Source organism: Heteronotia binoei, chromosome 3, assembly GCF_032191835.1.
Source record: "Heteronotia binoei isolate CCM8104 ecotype False Entrance Well chromosome 3, APGP_CSIRO_Hbin_v1, whole genome shotgun sequence".
Taxonomy (NCBI): domain Eukaryota; kingdom Metazoa; phylum Chordata; class Lepidosauria; order Squamata; family Gekkonidae; genus Heteronotia; species Heteronotia binoei.
In genome coordinates, this window is record NC_083225.1 from 132,468,822 (window position 1) to 132,489,031 (window position 20,210).

General features: G+C 39.7%; 1 protein-coding gene across 1 annotated transcript in view; it reads right to left on the reverse strand.

The window, feature by feature from the left end:
- LOC132569100 (immunoglobulin superfamily member 2-like) overlaps positions 1-19,828 on the reverse strand; it is a 61,446-nt gene extending 41,618 nt beyond the window's left edge. The window contains 5 exon segments of the mRNA XM_060235281.1: positions 7,296-7,307; positions 7,648-8,058; positions 9,017-9,394; positions 17,896-17,967; positions 19,771-19,828. Coding sequence (XP_060091264.1) covers positions 7,296-7,307; positions 7,648-8,058; positions 9,017-9,394; positions 17,896-17,967; positions 19,771-19,828 — 931 coding nt within the window.
- Between the last annotated feature and the right edge of the window lie 382 nt (positions 19,829-20,210).

Below are 20,210 nucleotides of genomic sequence, written 5' to 3' on the forward strand. Positions count from 1 at the left end.
AAGCCAAAGCCCCGTGTCGATCAATGATAGCCATCACCCTATCATGATGAAGCCACACCAATTGGAACCATCTGTTTTTGATATTCTGGGCTTGCACAGAGCAATTGATTTGCAGGATTTCTCCTTCCAGAACAGAACTTTTAGCAACAGTAATCTTAACAGAAATATTGTCATCTGTGAGAATACAAATGAAGACACACATTTAGCTTGTATGAGTATTGAGAGTAGGCCTCTCAACAATGTTTGCCATTGCTTGTGTGTGTGTGTGTGTGTGTGTGTGTGTGTGTGAAAGACAGTTGGGAGTTGGGCAGAAATGTTTGCTTGCAGTCCCAATCAAGTGCTGCTTTGTTGTCTTTTTTCAAATTGCTCTTCTTCCTGTTTCATCACATGACCAATCAGATTTGGCTACATGAAATCTCCAAGCATATATCTGAATTAATAATCTGATTGCAGTGATGTTATTATATAAAGAAAATGTGTTGGCTATGAGATGATTTCTAGGGAGAAGTCTGATTTGAAAAAAGAAATTGGGGTTGGACTGTGGCTGAATGGCAAAGCATCTGTTTTGCACTTGGATGATTCCAGTTTCAATCCCCGACATCTCCAGTTAAAAGGATCAGGTCACAGGCAATGGAAAGAGTTTCTGGAGAGCTCCACCAGTCAGAGTAGACAATAATGATCTTAACAAACCCAGGATCTGACTCAGTATAAGGCAGCTTCACATGGACAGATTTGTAAATGTTCAAGTGAGGCTAAAATGGCAACTGGTTTTTTAAAAAATGTTATTTATAGTCCACCTTTCCCACTAAGAGTCACAAGGATTACATAATATCAATAAGTGTAATCCATAGGATGAGAGATCTAACAAACAATGTAATACTAATAGGATTGCAAAAATCTGAAAATAAGAATTAAGCATGACATGCTAAATTAGCCGCCCTGAGCCTGCCGAGGTGGGGAGGGCGGGATATAAATAAAATTGATTATTATTATTATTATTATTATTATTATTATTATTATTATTATTATTATTATTATTATTATTATTATTATTAAATAATACAAGCAAAGGTGTTATATATATATAATGTAATGCAGTGAGAAAAGGATAAAAACATACAACTACAGATAATACATATTAGCAGTATAGTCCACTGTCCCATTCCCTTTATTTAAGCATTTTCACAATTCATTTTGTTATAATGAAGCCCTATTTCCTTTATAAAACCGTTCCCTCTGAACTGTTTTGCTTTGCAAATTTGTGAAATGACAGACGTGTGGGAGCCTTACTGACTTCCTCAGGCAGTCCATTCTGTGGGCACTACCAGAGAATGTACATGCACAGACAGTTGTTGATCTTGCCTATTTGTAGGGTGGCACTTGTAGAAGGTCCTGTTCATACGGGCAAAATTGTGGCATGGGAGGAAAAGCTCTGGAGATAGGAGGGCCCAAGGACATGAATGGCTTTGTACGTGAGAGTCACTATGTTGAACTGAACCTATTAGTCAATAGATCCAAGTAGTCAGCCATATTTGTCTGAAGTAGTAGAACAAAATAGGAGTCAAGTTTCACCTTTAAGACCAACTTAGTTTTATTCAGAACGTAAGCTTTCGTGTACTCTCTAAGCACACTTCATCAGACGAGAAATCCGGTACAGTGAGCAAAGCCACACGATGGGAAATCTTCTGAGATATAAATACCTTCCTTTTGACGCAGGTTTAATACAATATAGTCATTAACAGACACTCTCACATTTTGACATATTACTGTTTTATTGCTTTTGCATGCTCATGCTACTCAGATCAAAGGTTTGTTCAATTTATTAATTTTACTATTCTGTCATTGAATCTTAATTTTTTAGCATTTTGCATTCTAAACCACTCCATACCAGATAATTTTACTATACTGTCATTGGTTCTTAAATTTGTACCAATTTGCATGCTGAGCCACTGACTACCAGCTAAGTGTGGCTTTGCTCACTGTATCGGATTCTTCGTCTGATGAAGTTTGCTTAGAGAGCACACGAAAGCTTACGTTCTGAACAGTGTTCCCTCTAAGCTGAGTTAGTGTGAGCTAGCTCACAGTTTTTTAGCCTCCAGCTCACACTCTCTTTTTCTCATCTCAGGAAAAATGGCCCCAGAGCAAGCTAATTTATGCAGTAGCTCACAATTTTAATGTCAGTAACTCACAAAGCAGAATTTTTGTTCACAGGACTCCACAGCTTAGAGGGAACATTGATTCTGAATAAAACTAAGTTGGTCTTAAAGGTGCAACTTGACTCCTATTTTGTTTTCCTGTTAGTAAATAGGCAGCCAATAGAGTAATTGCAGAATGGGTGTAGCAATGCTGCCTGAAGGCTAGGTACTAAGAAAGGAAGCTAGAACATGCCAGGGGACTACAGAAAGGGTGCACTTGTGCTGTTAACAATCCCCACCCCTTATATACTAAGTTATGATTGAGCTTGAAGCAAACGTCCATTGCAGGCCAGGATCATGATGCCTACATTCTGATTAGCTGTTCTGCTAGAATCGTCCAATCAGGAAGCAAGGCATTTCAGAGGGAAATGCAAATGAAGGATCCTAGAGGGTGCAGTGGGATTGGTTGAGTGCCTGCCTGAGGTGTGTGGTTTATATGTTCATTCATTATATATGTTCATTCACTGCCAGTTTGTGTTGTGACTGTTTCTCAATAAGCACATTCTTGTTACAAACAGCTGACTGAACCCACTTTATTTTATTTTATTTTTCATAACACTCCACCTTTCCCATCACTTGTATACATCTGCAGTGGGATGGATTTTCACAGGAAATGAAAACAAACATCCTCCACTTGGGTGTATCCATAATCTAGGCCAGTTCCTCAAACTGGGGCAACTGAGCCCCCAGAGGAGTGATGGAAGGAGAACAGTTGCTGGTTCTGGTAGGAGGCATAAAGAAAACACAACGGGGTCATTTGGAAGCAGCTTGGGAGCCTGTTTGGTGCCACACTCAATAGGAACATAGTTTGTGTCATGATCTCTTGACTGATCACTTTCTCAATACCTCTTTCACAATCAAGCATCTTTAGGTTGATTCTGAAAAGTTTCCCTAATCTCAATCCTGTATTTGCTTGGGGTTAGAGTCTAAAGGACTCCTAGAATACTTTCCCCCCCTTTTCTGGTAAGATACCTTGGGGGGGGGCAATACAGGAACTCTGAGAATTAAGCATGTATCAGTTGAAAAAATTCTTTTTTTATATTAAAGCAGGGCAATAAAGTGAGAGAAGGGAAAGATTCTGTTAATTAACTTGAGAAAAATGAACAGAAAAATGAATCAATCTCATATGAACTCATATAAAAACTGAGGATGACAGGGAGAACTTATACTGGGCTTAGTCCAGATGTATGATTTTGTGCTAAGTGAACAAAGCTCGTTTTCAGTTCATTCCTTCTTCATCCCTACCTACACACGCTCCAGTTCAGTAACACCCACTTCAATACCAAGTATAGTCTGCACTTACATTTTAAAAACCAAATTATGTATTGTATTCTCCTTTCTAGCGGGTATCACAAACTGCGTAAAAGCTTTGATTTACAATCCTGAAGGCCAAAGATCTTTGTTTTCCAGTTTAGATTCAGGGCAAATTATGTTTTGCATTAAAGTGGAAATTGGCTATTTGATTTGCACAAGGATATAGGCAATGAAAGAGAATAAAGCTCAACCACCAACCTCCAGACCAAGCTTCAACATTATGTCTGATCCTTGTTGAAATAACTTACGTAAATTACAACTGCTCTGTCTGCCAGTCCTAATCAGGAACAAAGAGATCAATGCAGGTAAGAATAGATTTTTGAACTTTTCTGCACTTTGATGACTCTCCAATGTTTTAGAAGGAACATAAGAAGAGCCCAGCTGGATCAGACGAGTGGTCCATCTACTCCACCATTCTGTTTCACACAGTGGCCAGCCAGTTCCTCTGGTTGGCCAGAGCGTGCCTCTCAGATACTCAAAATTTTTCATAGATCTCTGTGTACACTATCCAAAGCTACAGCGGGTAATCATGGCTACAGCTAACCTCATGGTTTACTATGCATAAATTAACTAAGGCACTGAATGCTGGTTCATTAATAATTCATCCTGAACAGACATTGGCCATTCACAAATATTTGCTAAACACATTATATGAAGGATGTGGAAATTTCACACCATGCAGTTCCAATCTAGAAATGGGTTTAAAAGCCTCCTCTCCTTTTGAAGAGATGTGCATAAAGCTTTCTAAATGGTGCTACTTAATTTAAGAACATAAGAACATAAGAGAAGCCATGTTGGATCAGGCCAACGGCCCATCAAGTCCAACACTCTGTGTCACACAGTGGCAAAAAATGTTATATACACACATACACTGTGGCTAATAGCCACTGATGGACCTGTGCTCCATACACTGTGGCTAATAGCCACTGATGGACCTGTGCTCCATACACTGTGGCTAATAGCCACTGATGGACCTGTGCTCCATATTTTTATCTAAACCCCTCTTGAAGGTGGCTATACTTGTGGCCGCCACCACCTCCTGTGGCAGTGAATTCCACATGTTAATCACCCTTTGGGTGAAGAAGTACTTCCTTTTATCCGTCTTAACCTGTCTGCTCAGCAATTTCATCGAATGCCCACGAGTTCTTGTATTGTGAGAAAGGGAGAAAAGTACTTCTTTCTCTACTTTCTCCATTCCATGCATTATCTTGTAAACCTCTATCATGTCACCCCGCAGTCGACGTTTCTCCAAGCTAAAGAGTCCCAAGCGTTTCAACCTTTCTTCATAGGGAAAGTGCTCCAGCCCTTTAATCATTCTAGTTGCCCTTCTCTGCACCTTCTCTAAAGCTATAATATCCTTTTTGAGGTGCGGCGACCAGAACTGCACACAGTACTCCAAATGAGACCGCACCATCGATTTATACAGGGGCATTATGATACTGGCTGATTTGTTTTCAATTCCCTTCCTAATAATTCCCAGCATGGCATTGGCCTTTTTTATTGCAAACGCACACTGTCTTGACACTTTCAGTGAGTTATCTATCATGACCCCAAGATCTCTCTCTTGATCAGTCTCTGCCAGTTCACACCCCATCAACTTGTATTTGTAGCTGGGATTCTTAGCCCCAATGTGCATTACTTTGCACTTGGCCACATTGAACCGCATCTGCCACGTTGACGCCCACTCACCCAGCCTCAACAGATCCCTTTGGAGTTCCTCACAATCCTCTCTGGTTCTCACCACCCTGAACAATTTAGTGTCATCCGCAAACTTGGCCACTTCACTGCTCACTCCGAACTCTAAATCATTTATGAACAAGTTAAAAAGCATGGGACCCAGTACCGAGCCCTGCGGCACCCCACTGCTTACCGTCCTCCACTGCGAAGACTGCCCATTTATACTGACTCTCTGCTTCCTATTACTCAGCCAGTTTTTGATCCACAAGAGGACCTGTCCTTTTACTCCATGATTCTCAAGCTTTCTAAGGAGCCTTTGATGAGGAACTTTATCAAAAGCTTTCTGGAAGTCAAGGTAAACAACATCTATCGGGTCTCCTTTGTCCACATGTTTGTTCACCCCCTCAAAGAAATGCAACAGGTTAGTGAGGCAAGATCTTCCCTTGCAGAACCCATGCTGAGTCTTCCTCAATAACCCGTGTTCATCAATGTGCCTACTCATTCTGTCCTTGATAATGGTTTCTACCAACTTTCCCGGTATTGAAGTCAGACTGACTGGCCTGTAGTTTCCCGGATCTCCTCTGGAACCTTTTTTAAAGATGGGGGTGACATTTGCTACCTTCCAGTCCTCAGGAACGGAGGCAGATTTCAATGAAAGATTACAGATTTTTGTTAGAAGATCCACAAGTTCAACTTTGAGTTCCTTCAGAACTCTCGGATGTATGCCATCCGGACCCGGTGACTTATTAGTTTTTAATTTGTCTATCAGTTGTAGGACCTCCTCATTTGTCACCTCAATCTGACTCAGGTCTTTCAACACCCCTTCCAAAATTAGTGGTTCTGGGGCGGGCAAAAAGTTCTCGTCTTCTACAGTGAAGACGGAGGCAAAAAATTCATTTAGCTTTTCAGCCATTTCCCTATCCTCCTTCAGTAATCCTTTTACCCCATGGTCATCCAAGGGCCCCACTGCCTCCCTGGCTGGTTTCCTACTTCTAATATATTTGAAGAAAGTTTTATTGTTGGTCTTTATGTTTTTTGCAATATGCTCCTCATAGTCCCTTTTTGCCTGCCTGATCACAGTCTTGCATTTGATTTGCCACAGCCTGTGTTCCCTTTTACTAATCTCACTTGGACTGGTTTTCCACCGCTTAAAGGAGTCCTTCTTACCTTTTACAGCTTCCATTACTTTATTTGTTAACCACGCAGGCCTTTTCTTATGCCTGTTTGTGCCTTTCCTAACTTGTGGTATGTATTTTATCTGAGCTTCTAGGATTATAGTTTTAAATAGCGTCCAAGCTTTCTCAAGGGTTTTGACCGTATGTACCTTTCCTTTCAGTTTCCTCCTCACATGCCTCCTCATCTCAGTGTATTTACCCCTTTTAAAGTTAAACGTGGTTGTGGTGGAACAAGACATTCAGTCACTCCGACACTTAATTTTAGCTCTTTAGTGGATTAAATCCATGTTTCTTTCTATCTATCACTTATTAAAGCTATCTATCACTTATTATTAGGCTGAAGCTCCCTTGAGGGAGTACCGTTTCTCCTTCCTCAGTGCTATTGCAATGCCAGTCACTGCAGCAGAGTTCTATAGATAATTTAGCAAACTGAGGCTCACTGAAGAGAAATGAAATACATAGTCTGAGACCTTTAATAAGTGATAGATAGAAAGAAACATGGATTTAATCCACTAAAGAGCTAAAATTAAGTGTCGGAGTGACTGAATGTCTTGTTCTCACATGTTAGCCACTTTACTGAGGCAGCGGTGGATAGTATTTGGCAGAAGGAGTGGGGCATATAATTATGCTAGATCTAGATTCCAACCCAGGCATTGTCACTGCTGTATTGGTATTTCTCTTCCATCTGCCTGCAATTCACAGCTGTACAATAGAAGAGCCCATATACTGCATTGGCAACAATTGAGTTGGGGGGAGAGGTGTCTCTGCCTACCCTCTCGTATGACATACTGTCCACTTTTCATGATCCAAACAAGCACCTGAGCAAAACAGAACCAGCCGTCATGGACAATAATGGAAGGAAGGCCCTTCATGCATTGAGTTTTAATACATCTGCATTTGGCAGAGAAGCTGATTCCTTTCTCTTTGCTCATACAGATGGGCTGTTCTGTTTTTGTTCTTGTGAAATCTCTCATTACAGGGCCTTGGAAACATCGGAATCTTCACTAGTTTTAATGTCTTTTCAGAGAATGGGTGATCATGTAGAGGGAAAGTTAATGACCTAGCAAATGGCTCATTTACTCATGAAGGTAGTTTATACCACTGCAGCTAAGTCTAAAAAGGCCTTGGACTATAAACTAATTTACTCACATTTTGACTAAGCTTGTCAAAATTGTATAAAACATTCTAAATGAAACAAAAAATCAAGGTGACTGGGGATAATTAAGCAGCTGCTACTGTCTTTTAAAATGGCAGTATATATGATTGACGGACCACATGCATCTTACCATGGCTCCTGACAGTCAGAGAAGTCTTGTTTGTCCATTTTCGGGCAATATCTTTCCAAGTTCCATCAGGATCTTGAATCCACTCAACTGCTTCACAATACATTTTCCCCTGGTCTGAGGGCAGTATCTTAATGATGGACAATTTATACTTTTTGTCCCCAATTTTGTCTAGCCTTATGTCTCCAGAGGAAACCCTTTGACCGTAGGAAGACCCTGCAATCAAGACAAAATCTCTGGACAGGGAAAGAATTTCCTGGCCTTCTCCATTTCCTTGAATAAGGTACCAGGCAACAGAAAGGTGGGTGTGCTGGACTGTTGCTGCTGACACTTCACAGATGAGTTCTAATGAATCTCCTTCATCTTGGGTGAAATCCTGTGGTTTCATGGTAGCAGACAGTGTGTCTGGGATCACTAGAAGGACAAGAAAACAAAGGAAAGCACAGCTGAAGGAACTATCACTGCTGAGAAAGAAGAATTCACCTCTTTCACAGAGTGCCAACTGTACTAGTTGGGTCTCCAACAGGGAACTAGTGCTGTAGGATGCATCATCTAGTGGTTCAAAAGAACAATTTTATTTGGCCATACTTCCCCTACATATAAAACAACCCACATGGATTAAACTGACACAGTACCAGAGCAGGTAAATAAAATAAGTACAATCTTGCAGCTGCCATGAGCCAAAAGGAAACAAAGGGGGACAGAGAAACAAATAGGAGTTCAGTACAGGTTTATGCATATTTAGTCCACACCTGGACAAGCAGTGACCTATCAAGCTGAACACAACTCAACAACTGTGCATATTGTTCCACTAGGAGCTCAGTTGACTTTCTGGTTTTGCTGCCTGCCTCAAAGTTCACAAGTGAGCAAATCCAGCACCCAGAAGTAGGGTTGCCAAGTCCCTTGAAGACGATGGTGAGGTAATGGGGGGATGTTCCAGGAGCAAGAAACATCCTCACAACAACATCCCTGCATCACTAGAAGTGATGTCATTTGATATGTCTGCATCATTCAGAAGATGGTCATGTTGGGGGCGATGTTCTAGTTTTTGAACAAAATTCCATGGTAAAATCAGCCTCAAACCATAGAGCTTTGCCCCAAAATCAGAGCATTGTTCCTCCAGTGCCACCAACATGCCCATGTCAATTCTAGGTGATGTGGGCACACCACATTTCTTTCTGGCAATGTTCCTGTTGGGGTGGGGGAGTTTGTGGGCAAGAGCCTGCAAAAGCAGGGGATTCTTGCCCCCTAACTAGAGAATGGTAGCCCTACTGGAAGTCATGGTAGTTGGGGCTGCATTCACTTTAGCAGCCCTTGAGGTATTCAGGCTCTATGCCAATTATTTCCATAGGCAACATGTTCTTGAGCTTACCTGACAGCCTTGTTTTGGCACTGTAATTCCCAAAGTACCTTCCATCAGTGTTGGGTGTATGACATTCATACTCGCCAGCATCCTCAGTCTGAAGCTTGGTGATGTGCAGCAGGACAGAATCTCCTTGGATCCTCTCTATATAGATTTCTCCTGCCTTGACACGTTGGACATAGACAGCATAAGGGAAACTGGAATCACTAGTGCTGATGAGTTGCATTTCTGTCTTTGGGGCAGATGGCCGATACACAGACCACTGGAATGTCTGCTCCAACGGCCCCCTATAGCCACTGACATTGCACCCGATGGTGATATGGTAGCCTTTTGCTCGATAAAGATGGCCCTTCTGAACAGTTACAATCCTCTGTCCAGTACAAAGACCTGCATGCAAACCATAAAACATGAGCATAAAACCATTTTTGAAATATGGACAGGATTTGCCCCCCCCAAAAAAAATCTTGTTCTGAGAAGAAGAAGAAAAAGCCTTGCAAAAGTTTATGACCTAAACCCAAGAGAATAATTATAAAGCACTCAAAACATTCAAAATATGCAAATCCCCAGAGTTTGAAAGTCATGAGCTAAATTTCACAAGTGCTATAACTGTCTTATAAAACAATGTAGGGATGTGGACTCAGATATATGCAATCCAAATATACACCTGAAGAATACATTATTGGTACCTTTTGGATATATTCAGAATCAATATTTGGCAATATCATCAATACCAGTATTCTAATTCTAAATATTATGGGGAATATCCAGAGCCGGCATTTTAAAGCTTTGAACGATTTTCTTCCTTTTTCTTCTTTTGTCTTTTCTGCAGATTTCCCAAGCAACAGGAGGGGAGGGAAGCAGTTCTCATAAGCAAATGGAATCACATGTTAGGGAGAGATTGTCACATTGGTTCTGCTGATATTCTCTGGTTTTACTTTAAAAAAAAAAATTAACAAGTAAAATTTACAATAATATAACATTAAGGAGCAATATCAATTGAGCTTTGTTTAATGTTCAAAAATACATAATCTCCCTATAGTATGGATTACTGGGCAAGATGCTATTTTCTGTCAAATATTGAATCATTGGATAACAGATCTCCATAAATTTTGAAGATGTATATTCCTGTGTGTTTAAGGTATTGTGTTGTGTTATTTCTCCTAATATAAAATATTCCCACATTTCTCCCCTCCATGTTGATATGGAAGGGATTTGTATGCATCTTCAGTATGCTGCTAGTAAGATCCCTGCCACCGCTAATAAGATTGCTATCAGTTCTTTTCTCACTTTATTAAAGAGAATCCTCCCGTATTCCTAAGAGAACAGTTTCCAGTATCAACAGTAGGTTACAGCCTGTTATAATACGTATTTCCTGCAAAACAGGCATCCAAAAAGTCTTCACACCCACCCATCAACAGTGCATGAAGTCCCCTGTTTGGCCACTTTCTTTCCAACATTTGTTGCTTTTATTCTATCTAAACATGTTGGTGTTATGTACCTTCTAGTTGCCATTTTAAACATTTAAAATCCGACATTAAATATATTTGATTTTAAACTAGGAGAAGTCCATACCTTCTTTCAGTCATCATCAGTTAATCTATTTTGGCAATGTACGTTCCACTGTTTTTGACTATTCAAAGTCTTGCTGCCATCAATCGAAAGTAGTATCTGATATATTTTAGACATAACACCTTTCGAAGAGCCATCATTTTCTTTCAATAGCTTTTCAAAATCTGTTAAGGATATGTTGTTTGTATTTTTATTAACATGTGTGTAATTTGCAAGTATCTGACTGTTAGCCACCCTGAGTCTGCTTGTGGAGAGGGCGGTATAGAAATTTAAGGTAAATAAAATAAAATATATATACCAGGGGATTGTTTGTTCCACCTTCCAACTGGGTCTTTTCTAAGATCTTGCCTTTATCATATAAATCTATTAATCTGGTTATCCCTGCCTGATGCCATTTCAAGAAAGCTTTTTGTTCTTTCCCCGGGGGGAGCCACTCTTGATTTTAAAAAGGCTTCAGCTGTGAGTTCTCTGGAGCTAAGATCTGCCTCCATTTATCCCAGATTTTGCAGGTTGTATCTAAAGGATAATTATCAGAGGCTAGATTGCCATCTGACAGCAATGCTGATCCTGTGGATTTAGGGGGAGGTATTTGTGGATTTCCTTGGGAGTCCCTTCCAACTCTATGATTCTATGATCTTTAATGCATAAACTTTTAATTTGCAGCCAGTTTCCCTCTACATTCCCTGTGCATGATCTTATAAAATTTGCTAGAATGGAAGAAGAAGAAGAAGATATTGGATTTATATCCCGCCCTCCACTCCGAAGAGTCTCAGAGCGGCTCACAATCTCCTTTACCTTCCTCCCTCACAACAGACCCCCTGTGAGGTGGGTGGGGCTAGAGAGGGCTCTCACAGCAGCTGCCCTTTCAAGGACAACCTCTGCCAGAGCTATGGCTGACCCAAAGCCATGCTAGCAGGTGCAAGTGGAGGAGTGGGGAATCAAACCCGGTTCTCCCAGATAAGAGTCCAAACACTTAACCACTACACCAAACTGGCTCTCCTAGTATTTTAGTAGTATTTTGTTAACTGGTATTCCTAGCCGTACTCTTACTGTTGGTCTACGATTTGTTTCAAAGCTCAGCCTTGGAGGTTTATTTGCCCAGAAAAAATTGCTAATTGATTGTTGCCACCTTTGTAGATTTTTCTTTGGGATATCAATTGGACCATGCTGAACAAAAATAAATATTTCAAAGGTATGAAACTTTTCACCAAACTTATTCTATCTGCCCACGTTAATATTAGTTAATTCCATTTTTTAGTCAAGATGAAGTCCCTAAATATATTTTTCAATTTTTTAAAATATTTGATATTTCAACTTGAATATATACTCCTAAGTGTCTCTACATTGTTTCTGTCCATTTGTACTTGTATTTAGCCTTCATTTTCTTTTCACTCTCTGGGGAAACATAAATAAAGAAGAGATCAGATTTCTTTTAACTGTTAGTCCTGAAACTTTACTATACTCATGAATCATGTCGTGTAAAGCTATTATAGATGATGAGTTGGTCAAGTATATAACCATATCATCTGCATAAAGAAATAATTTATGAGCTAATGTTCCTACTGTTACCACTGTGATCTGTTTTTTTTTTCTTTTTCGAATAGCCTCAGCCAAAGTCTCAACAGCCAGGGCAAATAATTGGGGTGAGAGTGGGCACCCCTATCTAGTGCCCCCTTTGAACTTAATTTTTTTTTATGTGATATCACTGGGTTTTGCTGATGGATTTTTATAAATGACATACATAGTGTTTAAAAATTTGTTCCTAAATCCCATATATTCCAGTAAAGTTTTAAAGAAATGTTATTTCAATACTATCAAAGGTTTTATGTATATCCAGTGATAATAAAACAGTTTTCAATTTTTCTTTCTTACAGAATTAATAATATTCATAGTTGTGCAAATATTATCTGCTAGAAACTTTCTAGGAATGAAACTTGTCTGGTCTGTATTTATGTAGTAAGGAATTATTTTTCTTAACCTATTCACAATGATTTTTGCAAATATTTTTATGTCACTTTTGAGTAATGATATTGGCCTATAATCAGAAGGATCCGTTAAGTCCTTTAGTTCCTTTGGTAAGATAATGATGTTGGTCTCAGACCATGAAGATGGCATTTCCCTACAATTCAAAATATGGTTACAGACTTTGGAAAATAGTACTAGAATTTCTTCCTTAAACATTTTATAGAACTCAGAAGGGAATCCATCATTCCCTGTGGCTTTATTGGGCTTTTGGTCTTTTATCGAGTCTTTTATTGCCTGAGTTTATGTAGGTTGTTCTAAAATGTCTTTATGGAAGTTAGTCAATATCTCAAAATTGTTATTCATTTCTAGATAATTCTTGATTTGGTCATTATTAGGATTGTCAGATATATACAGGTTTTCATAAAAGTCTGACATTATTTTTACTATTTCTGTGGGTTTGAGATATAAATTACCTGCCCTGTCCCTCAAGGTGCGAATTTGTCCTTTGACCTTCTTATCATTTACTCTCCATGAGAGTATTTTCAAAGCTCTTGGAGTTTTCTGCCAAAATTGTTGTTTCAGAGATATCAATTGCCTTTGAATGTGAGCAGTTTCAATATCTTCCTGTAATTTCTTATATTTTTTAGTAATTCCTTATATGCTTTTTTATGCCCTATCCTTTTGCTAAATTATATAGGAACCTAATATTTGCTAGTAACATTTCTTTTTGTTGTGTTTATTCTTATTTTTAAGGTAGGATGCCATTGTCATCAGCTGTCATAAGCATCATTGTCATAAGCACTTTAAATGCCTCCCTCACAATCGGTTCCATAATTCCACAATAATTTTTTCTCTCTTGTGCAATTTCTTCCCTGTGTTAATAAAATTGATTTATTTAAAATCCACTGTGTTGCCCTGTATTTTTGTTCAGTCAGTGTACAATGTACTGAACAGTGATCTGTCCACAAGGCTGTACCTATGTCAGCATTAATTACATTATCCACCAGCATATGTGAAAGTAAAGTAAAATCTATTTTTGTTTGAACTTTTAGAGGAATAATAAGTATAATCTTTCCCCATTTCATTCATTTGCCTCCAAATATCGCCAAGTAGGTAATAAAGATATCATGCAATTTTTAGGTTTTGCTTCTTTACCTATAGGCCTTTTAAAATTGGACCTGTCTAAATTTGGCTTTTGATTTCCCAGGAGCTTGGTATTGTAAATTGTACCAGGAAGTTTTTAATACTGGGTATGCCATTGTTCTAAGAAGAGATTCCTAAACCAATCCTAAACCTAAACCAATATCTAGGCAAGATTTTAGTATTTGGGTCATAATTCTTTCATTTAATTGGGTTATTTAACCCTCTTACATTCAGCAACATAATTTTGTAATTGAAAGACTATGGCTGTTTCTACACTTGGCAGAAGATCCTCTCTCAGTGCACATTTAAAATGTTTATCTACATTGCATACTGCTGTCACTTCTGTCTTGCTTTGTATTATCTTAAGTCATCTACACTCATTTTCTTGAATTGGCACTGAAAGTGGTTTCACCCCAGTGTTGCTCCTCATTTTACAAGAGTACTTTTGAACAAAAGTTTTCTGCAGGCAGATTCAATGCTCATAAAATCAGAATCAACCCTGAGTGTAGAAACAGCCATATTTACTGTATATTCAGAGTATGTGTCTGAAAGTCTGCAGTTCTCTTTGTGTATAAATTTGCTTGTGTGATTCCTACCCTTTCTGTTTCCACTCATGAACATTTGTGTTTCTCCTAGTTCACTTCTGTAGGCGTCTAAAGAGTTGTCAGGTAAACCAAATTACTCTGGCTGACATTAATATCTAATGCCTACACCAGAAATGACTCTCTAATAGTACCCTGTGTTTAATCAGTCACTTTAAATGTGTACTGTTTCAATAATCTGTACTGCTCCTTATTTTCTCCACTACCAAGTTTGACTATGGTTCTGTTGGGCTTCTGCTGCCACATTGGCCCTAGGTTCTGCTTGGCTTCTGTGGTTTGACACTGGGTCTGTTGGGCTGGAAATAGTGTCCCTTCCCTTGCTTCAGTTCATTTGCCTTGGATTGGCTGGTTTGGCATATAGTGGGTTTGCCACACTGGCCTATGGTTCTAGTAGGATTGTCTGGTTTGATTATTGGTTCTGTTCGTATTGGAAGGCTTTTGGCCAGCGGTTGCTTGCTCTTGTGTGTTCACATATTTTCCCCCCTGGAGAAAACAAAGAATTTTGTCCCCTATAGCAGGGGTGGCCAATGGTAGCTCTCCAGATGGACCCAAGTAATTTCAAAATACCGGAAAAACCCTAAATCCTAACACTGATCCCATACTGGAGATGTGAATAATCAAGAATACTGATAATTATACCAGCCCTGATATCCAGATACAAAAAATAGTGATTTTTTTTTTCTGGTGCACATCCCTGTTTACATGCACTTCTCATTGCTTTAAATTTATCGTCTTTTAACCTTGCTATTTGGCTTTAGAGGACTTAACTAGACAAGTTAATGATGATACATGACTAGATCTTGCACTGTTTAAAAGTTACAAATAGCATCTGCAGTTCCTTTCAGATTGGATCACTGCCGTGCCATTAATCCCCCCCCTTCCCATACTACTTCCATATCTCAACCTCCATTTGCTATTTGCTCCAATATTTTATTGTATTCTTACTTGATGCATATCACATCTATCCAGATATTTATATTTGTACCCCACTTTTTTTTACACTGAGGACCCAATGTAATTTACAGCCTCATTCTCCTATCCTCCATTTTATCCTCACTACAACCACCTTGTAACTATGTTATACTGACAGAGACAGATTGACCCAAGGTTACCTAGTAACCTGTGTATCACTGCACAGATCACTGAGGAGGAATAATACAGATTATAAGGACAGCATGGAGGAAAAAAGGGTTGAAGACCTTCATTCAGCATCACAGTCCTGAATTGGGGACCTTCCATAGCTACTAGCAGTTTAAAAACAGCAGGAGATCTGTGCTCAGCTAGTTGATTCTTTTAATTCTTCATTCCCTGTTTCAGGTTTTCAGACTTCCCTTCATGTTCATGCAAATGAAGCTGATAAAGTGTGGTCAGCATTTTAATGTACTGCTGCTAGTAGAATGACTAACACATTTATTTTTACTAAATATAATTCTTTATCTGCAGCAGCTTATTTTAAAACCATCACTTGAGTCTTTAACAACCCCCTGGATACATGAGATTCCTGGAAGGCTGTTGAGACAGGAGAAATTAGAGGGACAAAATTCTGGGGAAAGGAATGTGTGATCTTGGGCCAATCACCATTTTTTGCCCAACCTGACAGAGCTGTTGTAAGGATAAAATAAATGTATATTTTCATGAGTTCCTTGGAGGCAGAAGATATAAATATAAGGAATGGAAAGTGGGGAGGGGAAGAAAGTAAGGTACACATTGAGATACAACCCCCCCCCCCCCTAAAATGGTGAATGCCCTGTGAGTTTCAAAGTTTTTGTACTGCAGCCTCTTTAATTTAATTTAATTTCATTTCATTTCACAAGCTAAGCTTTATATCATTTTGCGTTGATGTTACCTGCTTTGGGTTCCAGTTATCTGGGAGAAAAGAGAGTTAATGGTTTTTTCAATAAATTAATAACATGTTCTGTGATCTGTTTTCCTGTGATGCATTGGATGCTGAGAGGAAGTGCCTAGAGGAGATGGGGATCCATGATGGTACTTATTGGTGGCCCCACACTTCTCATAACTAAACAAATACTGAGAATCAGACCTGGGTGACCCAGGCTAGCTGATCTCGTCAGATCTTGGAAGCTAAGCAAGGTCAGTATTTGGATGGGAGACCACCAAGGAATATTAGAGTTGTTATGCAGAGGCCAGCAATGGAAAACAGGTTCACCATAAGTCAGCCTGTGGCTACATGGCACTTTCCACCATCACTAAGAATTCTAAGTCCCCCACCAAAAAAATTAGCCAAGCTCACATGTATACTGATAGATTTGTGCAGCCAGGATTTATAAAGGAATTGTCAACTTTGAATGAAAATGAGGTATATCATTTGGCACAGAGGGCCCATGTAACACTGGGCAACAAGAGCAGCAACCTCCCAATATTAATGTTGACTGAATTTCTTTATTAATATCAACATTTCTTGTCTGCACACAAGGAAGAACAAATTTCTAGAGACATCAAATGACACAGTAAAGAAATCCACAAACAAAAGGAAAGGAGGAAACAATTCAACCTGAAATATAATGCTTCAAGGATCAAACTACAGCAGATAAATATTTATTATATGGTGGACACAATAGTAAAAATTAAAAATATTGGGCCTGAATATCAGGCTGAATTAGAATCAGAACAAGTACATAAACTGTAATAATTCCTCATATAAAGTTGATGAACATGTCAAATGACCAACGCAGGACTCTACACATTTTGGCCTCAAAGGCCTTCCTCAGTGGTCAATAATACATACTTTTAAAACACACACACATCCAGAAATTACTATATATCAATCCTGACCAGGTGTTGTTACACATACTGTATGTTGTGTGGTATGTTCTAAACCTTCAAAGCAGGCCATGGATCTCTTCACATGATAGCTGCACTGACACACACATCTTCATTTATGTACTGATCTGGTATAAAGTTTCCAATATTTCTGAATGTGTGTGTCATCAACCAGCAATTGAAGTCAAATAGCACCTTTGAATCCAAACAAAGACAAAAAAGCTTTCCACACCATTTTGTGCACAGACTTCTACATAGTTAAACTGACAGGGAGGGAACAATTCTCTTTAAATATCATTGCCCCTTTAGCAGGATGGAAAATACACCATTCTTTGTCCTTAGTACAATGTATGCACTTCTTTTGTACAAGAGAATAAAATCAAAGCCATTTCAGAAAAGGGGAAAAAACATACTTGGAATTCTCTCCAGAATAGTTAAGGACAGAGTAGAGGCAGAAAAGAATCCATCCACAAAGATGACAAGAACATTCTGATCTTGATATTCACCATATACTCAGCAGCTAATAATAGACTGGAGAAGTAATGCAGAAAGCCAGTTTGGATGGTGTTATGCAAATACCATCCCAAAGTTGCTGAAGGAATTAGAAGCTGATATGAAAAGGCCTAACCAATGCTTTCTAGCCACTGAACGTTCATGGACAGAAGCACCGTACCTCTGAATATCAGATGCTGGGGGCAATTAACATGGAAAAGCCATAACTTTGCATGCCATAATTTGCATCAGTTTGGCCACAGTTGATGGCAGAATAACAACACCAGGACAGGTCATACAGTCTTAGAAGGCTTAAACACATTTATCAGAACTCACCAAGCAGGAGGAGGAGCACAGCTGTCAAACCCCGAATGGAACCCATTAACAACGGAAACCCACTTTCTTCCTCTGCAAAGAGACAAAACAATCTCTCACTGAGCAGTAGCAGCAGCAAACTTTCTTTAAATAGCTGTGGAGAAGTTGTCTATGACTTCCTATAATTTCCTTATTGCACCGGAAAGACATAATGAACAACATTTCTCAGAAACATGCAAAACAACACACAGCACACCTTGAAAACTCATTTTGCATCTGCTGTCTATGTTCTGATTTAATCATGAGAGCACTGAGAAGCCTGGGGCCCAGCTGGTCCAGCACTGGGCTTCCAAAGTTGCTGGATGGCTCTGGAAACTTGCAGGCAGGGCATGACACTGAGGGCCTCCCCTTATTGTTTGTCCCCATTTTTTGGTTTTCAGAGACAGACTTCCTCTGAAAATGAAAGCTCCATTTAGTTTATCACTGCTTTCAGGGATGACTCAGTGTTCTCAAAAATCTACACACTAAACAACAATCACAGCTAATGGCTTGGATGCTGTGGTTGTACTCCACATTCCTCGGGTGGAATGAGACCTCCCCCCAACACAGAGATCCTGAGAAGGGCATTTTGTATTAAAGGAAGGCTCTGTCCACCAGAGAAAAGACTTCAACCAGCAGAACCAATCCATGGGTTTCAACTCAATGACATCTAGATTAAATAGGCTGGATCCTGTTAAAATGGATTTGGTCAGCCCTCCCCATGAGCATTCTCTGTTATCTACACAGAAAAGGCCATCCTCACAGATCAGAAGCACAGGGAGCTGCAGTTTGTGTGTCTGTAGAGAATTAGGCAAAACTGGTCCCTTCTCCTGCTTTCACCAGCTGAGCCTCTTGTATTAGTCTTGCTGGCAAAGGAGGAGGACTATCTCACCCAGCTCTCTCTTGCTCATTGAAGCTTCTGGTTCTCAAGGGTCCCCTGAGCCATGGCCAAGCTTTTTCACAGGTTATTTGGGCTTCTTGGTGAAGGTGGGGAAAGATCTGCATCCTTGTGGTTCATAAACTCCAGCCCTAATATAATCCAGTATGTTGAATATTAGGGGATTTAGGAGAGAGAGCCTGGAGTTAGTATGTATGACAGAAAAGTGCAAGGAAACTCCAACATTTATTTCCTTTACTCTATTGTCTCCTTAGACTACTGTACCCTCTGCAAAGACTGTATGGTCCTTTTCAAAATGCCTTTGTATTTCATTTTAGTAAATGATTGCTAATGGATTTTTTCCCTGTAATCTCAGATAGACCCATTTTAGTAACCGGCTGCTAGCAGAATTTATTTACCTGTTCATACAAACCTGCTTGCATTGGGTTAGCAAAACATGGTTGAGTCACTTTCAAGTGAAACTGCTTCCCCCCCCCCCTTTTTCAACCCTTTTGCTGTGCTTCTGAATTACTATGGTGTGTTCTTCACCCACACAGCTAGCCTGAGGCAAGCCATCCCTTCAAGAACTGGGAGGCTGGCAGTGTTGGGGATGCCAGGTGTGTGATGGTGGAGGATTTGGAAGAGGTGATGGTGAGGAAGTTCCTCATCAAATCCTCTGATCTCAGCAACACCGATCTCTGTCCATAGCGCTTCCTACAATGCTCCCCCCCCCTTTTTTTGCTGCACAATCTTCCTTGGACTTTTCTTATTTTAAAAGCATTCTAATGTGAGTGCTATAGTGGCACCATTGAGATGTAGTGAGTCAATCAAGTCAATATATCTCAATGGTGCTGCTAAAGCACTGAGGTGCTATAGCAGTTTAGTGCTATAGCGCTCACACTAGAAAAAAAGAAAAAGTCTAAGTAAGATCATGCAACGAAAAAGGGCGGAGGGGGAGAAGTGGCACTGTTTTAAATTACCATAGAGTTTCTGAGATGGCTCATTAGCAGAAGGAAATTCACTGTATGAAAACCCCATTCCTGTATCGCTTTACTCAAAACTGGGCCAACAATGGGACTTCCGGTTTTGAGTCATGGAGGATTGAGGTGCTTCTCAATAGAGGAGCAGACCAGAGCTTCTGTTCTGGGCAGAGAAGGTGATTTCAATGCCTGCTGCCTACATCTTCCAGGTAGGGAGATGGCCAAGACATGCTTATTTAATTCTGAGGGGATTTACTTTGACTGACGAGGTATCCCAGTGGAGTTCCTTTTCAGCTTTGAAGAGTCCCTGGAGAAGAATTGCATTCCAACGTCTATAGAGGACTTCTGGGGTCGTTAAATTGACTTAAATTCATCCTGATCCAAAGCTTCTTTGGGACTAATTAACATCTATTCTGGAAGAGAAAGGTGCTTGAAAGGAT